Source organism: Salmo salar, chromosome 10, assembly GCF_965601325.2.
Source record: "Salmo salar chromosome 10, fSalSal1, whole genome shotgun sequence".
NCBI lineage: Eukaryota > Metazoa > Chordata > Actinopteri > Salmoniformes > Salmonidae > Salmo > Salmo salar.
The window spans coordinates 18,271,944-18,279,871 of record NC_138300.1 but is presented as its reverse complement, the minus strand read 5'-3'; the positions used below and the strand labels follow the sequence as shown (position 1 = coordinate 18,279,871).

At 42.9% G+C, this 7,928-nt stretch overlaps 1 protein-coding gene across 2 annotated transcripts; it reads right to left on the bottom strand.

The window, feature by feature from the left end:
* Positions 1–6,045, bottom strand: LOC106613656 (small conductance calcium-activated potassium channel protein 1-like). Of its 2 annotated transcripts, none has more exons than XM_045687426.2 (8): positions 4,668–6,045; positions 4,431–4,526; positions 3,878–4,314; positions 3,490–3,631; positions 2,624–2,734; positions 874–1,001; positions 677–746; positions 1–565 (listed from the first exon to the last, which is right to left on the bottom strand). In XM_045687426.2, exons 1-8 carry the CDS (start codon positions 5,919–5,921, stop codon positions 284–286), a joined length of 2,520 nt encoding a protein of 839 aa, XP_045543382.1. In that variant the 5' UTR covers positions 5,922–6,045; the 3' UTR covers positions 1–283. The 2 variants fall into 2 exon arrangements, with proteins under 2 accessions (XP_045543382.1, XP_014071622.1); XM_014216147.2 differs by having other exon boundaries at positions 3,896–4,314.
* Between the last annotated feature and the right edge of the window lie 1,883 nt (positions 6,046–7,928).

The following is a 7,928-nucleotide window of genomic DNA, read 5'->3' as shown; positions in this document are numbered from 1 at the left end:
ATAAAATCTAGAAAAAAAGTTACTTTTTCCCAAAATGCCATGCCTAAATGCCACCGCAATTTAAGAATGGCCTAAGTTCACAGACTGGCAATCCAAGATTTGGAAAACAACAAACCGCCACCCGCTACTTCTTTTAGTAAACAGCTGAGGGATGGGGCTGGAGAGATATAACCATGCTCAAATTCATTGTCAGAGGATAAAATATCCCTGTCCCTGGGGTAGTATGAGATACATTATTAAATACATAATTTAAGGTCACAATAGTGGCAATGTGGCTAGGCTGTCAGCTGTAAGGTATTGTTTGTGGTGCAGTGGAAAGGGACCGTTGGCACCTAGCGGGAACCCAGTGAAGCTCAGATTCCGACGAGGCTTTCCGTACACGGTGGGCCAAGCCATCCAGGAAGTCCTTGTGCTGCTGTGTGACCGCCTGGGAGAGCAGGCTGGGTAGGGCCTGCAGATTGACTAGGATGGAGTCCAGTTTGTCGTCCAAACTACCAATCCTCCTATCCAGCTCCTCGCTGCGCAGCTGCAGGTCAGACACCAGGTCGTACATCATGTTCTGAGTCTGTGGCGCAAAAACGGTGTGTCAAACTTGTGCTCAGGGTTTAGAAAGAAATATATGAATTAAATATGATGATAATGAAGGTGCTTAATGAAGATGATCATGAAGGTGCACCTTGGCTAGATCCACAAGTGTGTTAGCCTGGTCGGTGAGTTTCATCTGTTCCAGTTTGACTCTGCGCAGTCTAGGGGAAAGTGAAGTGGAAGTGAGTTATGGAGGGCAAAGGGGTAATTTAGGCTGCATAACATACTCACAGATATACACACATCAACTATTTATTTAACAATGGTTTGAAAAGGCACACTACTTACTGGTGAATGGCTTGCAGAAATTTCCGCTGATGTTTGCGTACCCTGGCGTGATCGATCTTCTTGACTAACTTGGTGTGTTTGTAGATAAGCCATGTCTCTCTGAGTACATTGGCAGCTGTGTTTTTCACCTGTAGGGAACAGTCCAGAAAACAGAGAAATGTTTTGGTACAGTACTATGATGGTAGGTATTCTGGTTAGAGCCAGTTTGCGCTGTTCTGTGAAGGGAGTAGTACACAGTGTTGTACCAGATCTTCAGTTTCTTGGCAATTTCTCGCTTGGAATAGCCTTCATTTCTCAGAACAAGAATAGACTGACGAGTTTCAGAAGAAAGTTATTTGTGTCTGGCCATTTTGAGCCTGTAATCAAACCCACAAATGCTGATGCTCCAGATACTCAACTAGTCTAAAGAAGGCCAGTTTTATTGCTTCTTTAATTAGCATAACAGTTTTCAGCTGTGCTAACATAATTGCAAAAGGGTTTTCTAATGATCAATTAGTCTTTTAAAATGATAAACTTGGATTAGCTAACACAACGTGCCATTTGAACACAGGAGTGATGGTTGCTGATAATGGGCCTCTGTATGCCTTTGTAGATATTCCATAAAGAAATCAGCCGTTTCCAGCTACAATAGTCATTTACAACATTAACAATGTCTACACTGTATTTCTGATCAATTTGATGTTATTTTAATGGACAAAAAAAAGGTTTTCTTTCAAAAACAAGGACATTTCTAAGTGACCCCAAACTTTTGAACGGTAGTGTATATAAAACGGTAGTGTATATAAAAGATACATATACACACACACAGTACAATTCAAAAGTTGTCATGATTATTAAGTTGTCATGATTATGATCCAGGCCTACAGTTAATAACATGACAGCCAAACCCAGTGAGCACCGATTGACGCAGGAGATCTATGGACGTTTATTATTGGTAGATATTTGGTCCATCCACCCTGGCCTTGGGCGTGTTTGAGCGGATCACTTTTGTCAAGTCGGTGACCATCACAGATTTAGTCTTGTCTGGACCGGCCTTGATTTGCCAAATAATACTAGTCTATGATTGGTCCAGATTTTAAAGGCTGTCCTTGTTTGGGGGCAGAGCTCATTACAATTATACTCTGTGTACTTTGCAAGGGTTCAGTTGCTGTAACTGTTTCTGAGAATGTTGTTGTAGTTCAAATATTCTGTTGGTTGTGTCAGTAAATTTCAAACATGATCACTGCCAGTTCTGAAGCTTTTGAAAAGTCTGACATAAGTGAAAGTGACAGATAGAAACAATAATGAGTAATCGATACTTTAATCTCCATTTTGCCCCATTTTGCTTTTATTGGGACATAATAACTTGGCATAATGTTTTCTTCATTGATATTTTGCCGTAGAAACAACAACCAAAATAGACGTCTTTTCAACTAAAACTGGATGTCAATAGGAGGTCCGGCAGAGTCTTTCCAACTACCGGCAGAGTCGTCTTTTCAACATCTGTTAAAAGACGCCTTGATAATGTCTTAAAATGCGCCTTGAAAACTAAAGTGGCTTCAATGTCAGACAAAGACGCATCTTCAACGTCTTGTCAACAACATTTTGCTTACTAGGTTGCTGATTGGGGAGCATTGTCTTTATTTATAATGTCTCTTCAAAAAACATTTTGATTATCCGATACGTATCAGGTTAGGGTCATAAATCCACGGGTTCAGTTTGGGTCAGACCCAACATTTTGGAGCCATGAAGAACTCTAATGTCCACTTACTCGTTTATAGAGCTGAGTGTCCATCATGAAGTTGTGAACATGCTTCTCAGCTCTGGTCAACTCAGACTTCCTGGCAACTACAGCAACCACCAGGGCAGTGCAGCCAGCCCCCTGGGGAGAAAAGACAAAGGCAGTAATACTTTTTCATGAGTAAAAGTGTTGTCTTTATATCTCATTAGATATTATTTATTCAATATAATAACACATGTACCGTATATGTTTTTGTTGCTGTTGCCAGTATGGTCAGTGTATCAGTGTATTATCACCAAAGTTCATCCAACTACAAACCCCTTCTCGGATTACACTGATGTGGTTCTGGGTACTAACTCCTAAACTTGGGATAGGGTTAACTTTCAGGTATTCTATTGAAATATTGAGTGCTTAGGTTTAGAGGGTCTACACCAGAAGCTAATGCTTATCTGTAGGAAGAAGGTATATAGTGTGTGCAATTAAGCTTGGAATGTACTGAGTGTAGGGAAAGCGATCACATGTGGCAGGCATTGATAAGGGGAGTGAGCCATGGATTAGTGATGAAGGGGTTCGAGGTCAGGTCAGGTTAATGGAGAAAGAAAAGTTTATGGCCCGTATCACTTAGTGTCGTGCCTAGCAGTAAAGATACAATGTTTATACAGATGTGTCGGAGGAGACTCAGCCTAGGAGGAAGGGTTAAATATCAGTGTTTGTATGAAAAGGTTTTTGTCTAATGCAGCTGTATTGATCCTCTGGGAAGAAAAAACTTGGTTAAGCTTTCATAGTGTCTGTTGAGTTTTTATTCTGAGAAATTAGAACTTAACAACACCTTAGAGCTGCCTCATCCTGAATGTCATAGATCTCTTTTGACACTTGCGGATGCATAGGAAACATACCATGATTCCAGTCAGCAGACACACACCCTTTCCACAGTAAGTGTGAGGGACCATGTCTCCATAACCAATGGAGAGAAAGGTGATAGAGATGAGCCACATGGCCCCAAGGAAGTTATTGGTCACTTCCTGTGCGTCATGATACCTGGAGGAACAAAAAATATACATGTATTATAATAATCACATATCTATTTTTTACAGTATAACATCTTATACTGTATACCATACATTTATGTATGTTTCATTATATATCAAGCAAAGAGGCATAGTAGAAGTCCATATCAACATCTTGAGCTAACCCTAATCAAGAGAGGCATTCATCTTACATAAGGATCTTCTTCACTGAGAAATGTACTGGGTTGTAGGGATACAGTGTTGATGGAATGCCTACTGTGTCTGGGGCCTGTACCTCTCACATACACGCACCGTCCACGCCGCGATGATCCAACAAGAGACACTGAAGACCAGCAGCACCGTGCCGGGGCAGATGGTCATGAGTGTCTTCATGACGAACCGCGTGTTGAAGTTGATCTTATTGAGGGCGCCGATGCTGCGCGATGAGGCGTCCGTGAAAAGCTTGCTGTGCAGCAGCATGACGCGACCGATTAGGTAGAGCCTGAGGAACATGGGGATGGAGAGGACGAGGTCCACGTCGGCATTGGTCAATGAGGGTGTGTAGGTGAAGGCCAGCCGGGCTGTCCAGGTGAAGATGTACTGGCCCGGAATGGGGTGGATGGCACAGACCAGCAGCTCCAGCACAACCAGAAAGATCCGCTCATACGTCATAGCAATCCTCCAGTCATCAGCTGCATTGTCCACCATGAAAAGCTGTGTGTGTAGATGTAAGGAGAGAAGGGCAAACAAGGATATTTAGATGTGGGGGAAAAGAGAGCAAGGGGAAAAACTGTAATATTAATGTAGAGATAGTGATGGTGGCATATCACCTGTATTTCCCGTGCATGGTACATCACAATGAGGCCAAGCAATACAGCAGTTGAAAGGCTGACAAGGCATTTCAGAGCGAATGAGTATGAGGATTCCTGCAGAGAAGATAGACAATTAAGATCCCCTTTTTAAAACATATTGTCTTACTATTACTCTATGCCTGATATTCATGGTAGACCTCTAATGCTGCATGACATTATGACGGGTCAATCCACTGCAATAGACACATTTCTTACCTTCGTGTAAACCCCCCAGGACAGTTCCGTCTCCATCACCATGACAACAATCCCAAACATCCCAAAGATCAAAGCATAGTCGCTCAACTGTTTGCGCTTTCCAAATAGTGCTCTACGCTGGCCCAATCTGTAGCCAATGTCCTTAGTCCTCTTCTGTGGCGCGTCTCCTCCTCCCTCGCTGTTGGCCTTACTATTGTCCTCACTGAGGCCTTTGGAGAACACCTCCTCCAGGACGGACCTGTGGAGAGTCTGGAGGGGCTCTTGTCTCACTGAGTCCAGCTCTGAAAGGTTGGGTGGCGAAGCTCCTAGGCTGCTCAGGGGTCTCCCAACATCCCCATTGTATTTAGCGCTTGTTACAACTGTGTCGGGAGGGAGTGGGCTACTGCTCTTGGACAGGGAAGGCGTTGAACCAACATGGCCAACCTTTTTGGTATGAGGATGTACCTGTTGCTCCCCTTGTCGTTGCCCTTCTCCCTCTAGTTGATGGTTCTCCGGCCACCGCTGGCTACTGGAAGAGGAGTGAACACTGCTTTTGTCGCTAGTAGCCGGGAATGAATTCTTCACTCGCGGGCTGCTGCTGGATGGGTAGAGAGAACACTGATGGCATTTTAGGGTGCTAAGATGTTCACAACAATGCTGCCTTTGAGGGTGTTGCTGTAGTTGCTGGTTTAAGTAAGGTTGTTGGCTTCCACAATGTACTCCACACTCATTGGCACAGTAGCTAGGTAAACCGTTTCCTAGGATCCATTGGTGTTGCGTATCTAAGGGAAGTTGCTGTTGGTCCTGAGATTGAGACAAAACCAAGAGCTGCCTAACTTTACTTGACTCATTGCTATTCAGAGGTATATTGAGCGAAGGTTCTGTTCTTTCAGTAGTTGAGACTGGTGGTAGGTTATGCTCTTTAATCTTGAAATGATTATGGGTCTGCTGCTGCCATTGATTATACTCCTTCAGCCCGTCTTCTCCCCTGCATCGGGATGTGAAATTATCCTTCTCGTGATTGACAGTCTCTATTGAGGGATCCTCTTGACTTGGTTTCTGCCTGAAAAAGCGGGATGACGATGACACCAGGGAGTTCTGAGGATAGGAGTGGGTATACTGTAGAGAAGGAGGAGTTCCCTTTTTTGAGAATGTGGAGAGGCAGTCCTTCAAGAAGCCCTGCTTTGATTGTGGCTGGAAACCGGCCACCTCTGATCCATGTTTTGTACTAGGAGAATAGCAAACAGAGCCACAGTCCTCATCAGGACGTCCCATCGTGGTCCCATGCCACTCGGCCAACAGTGGGCTTTCGCGCTGCAGTTCAAGAGTACCACCCACCTGGCTACAAAAAAGGAGGAGATCTTGATTGCTCAGTTTTGACAGTGTAGTTTTTAATGGTGGAGATTTCCTTGGTGGAGCGACTCCATTTGGAGTAGCCTGTGGCGGAGAAGTGGAAGTGGAAATGCTGTTATTGCTCTGCTCTAGTATTGACGTTTGGGGCTGGAGGGCAGTTCCAGAGTAGCGATACTGCATGACCTCAGGGGCTTTGTCTGGTAGGGACTGCCCTCGTGAGTTGCAGTGATCCGGGTCTTGGTCGTTGCAAGCGTCTCCTGTTGAATCGAGCCGACGCGTTGCATTGGTGGGTTTGACCAGAACCAGCCTCATAATGTATGATGATAATTATTTATTTAATTTCCTGTGTACTATGGCAGCTAAAAGCTGAATTGCAGTAACACATACAAGGAACCAAATTTCAATGAACATAACGAGATACAAGAAAATCAAAAATCAGGGAGTTGAAGCAAGAATGGAGGTAGAACAGTGAGCGGTGGAGGGATGGGGGGAGCATTTTGGTCACAGCAAGGGAGGTCGGTGGTCATATCAGAGTCAGTCAGAGACTGGTCCGGAGCCTTTACCACACCTCGCTGTCCCCGCCGTCCTCAGCCTCTCCTTACGGACTCTGTAAGTAGCTGGCTAGCTACTCCTCCGTACTACCAATGTGTAGCACCGACTTGGGTGATGCCCCGGAATCCGATGGCAGCTTAACTTAATGATTCCTGTACATGTTGTATATTTTATTCATATTTTGTTGTTTTTAACTGTCTTTTTAATCAACTTTTAGTTTTTGTTAGTTAACTAAGAATTGTTTAATAATTTTATGAATTTTGAAAAAACGGTGATGCTGGCAAGTTAGTTGAACATGAACTTAATGGGAAAATCTTGTCACTTGTAACACTGTTTACATTGATGAACTGAAAAGACTTTGCTTGGAAGGATTCCAGATTCAAATGGAAATGTTTCGCATTTTCAACCCAACTGCTTATGTTGGTATAACCATGTGCAATAGCCAATGCATTGTTGATCATAACTGGGGGGGAAAAAAATCAGATTCAGTCCATAATATTATTAATAACCTATTTAATCAGGTTATTCAGGTTGCTGTGTCCATATTCATGGTGTATTACAGTCATCCCGCTAAAAGACCGTTGGGTTCACACAAAAATAATCTGTAAGAAAGCAGAGAAAACATGAAGGAATGCTATACAGAGACATTGACACAACTCCCTCTTAAAAGCTGTAAAGTATCTGACCAATAAGATATCATTTTAAGTGAACTACATGCTCTACATTTTACGGCAAAAGCTAACAAAGATCTAAATCAAACATAGGACTTCTAACAGATAAAACATTTTTAGGAGACCTGTGTATAACTGTCTCCCAAAGTGAGACTGGGGAGATCCTGTCGAAACCAGATGAGCCCCTCTGCTAGGAATCTTCCTCAAACAGGGATATCACCATTGCTACAGATGTAGGGACTAAGGACATATATAAACCTAAATTGTCAACCATAACTGGGTTATCAATGTTGAATACACCATATATAAAACCTTTGTGTGTACGCTAACCTTTGTCATTCTTTAGCCTTATGTATTTTCCAACTGAGCTTGTAGAATGTGGTGATGGTAAAACATCCACAGTACTATTTATTTTAGAAAATTATTAGAATCACATATTATTCAATTGATTTTACATTTCCGTCTAACAGTGTCCTAATGCACCGACCGCAGATACTTGCCCCCGGGACAAGAAACCTAGCCTAATTTATCAAACGACTACATAATATTCAAGAAACTCCACAAGGATCTGGTTAAATGCAGTTCACAATATTGTGCACTGAACAACTATCAGACCCTCTCTTTGCTTGCTTAACAAATGTATCAATTGTATGACTCTTTAGGGAGAAAAAAATCTCCCATTTATTACCTTTCTCTGCTCTATCAA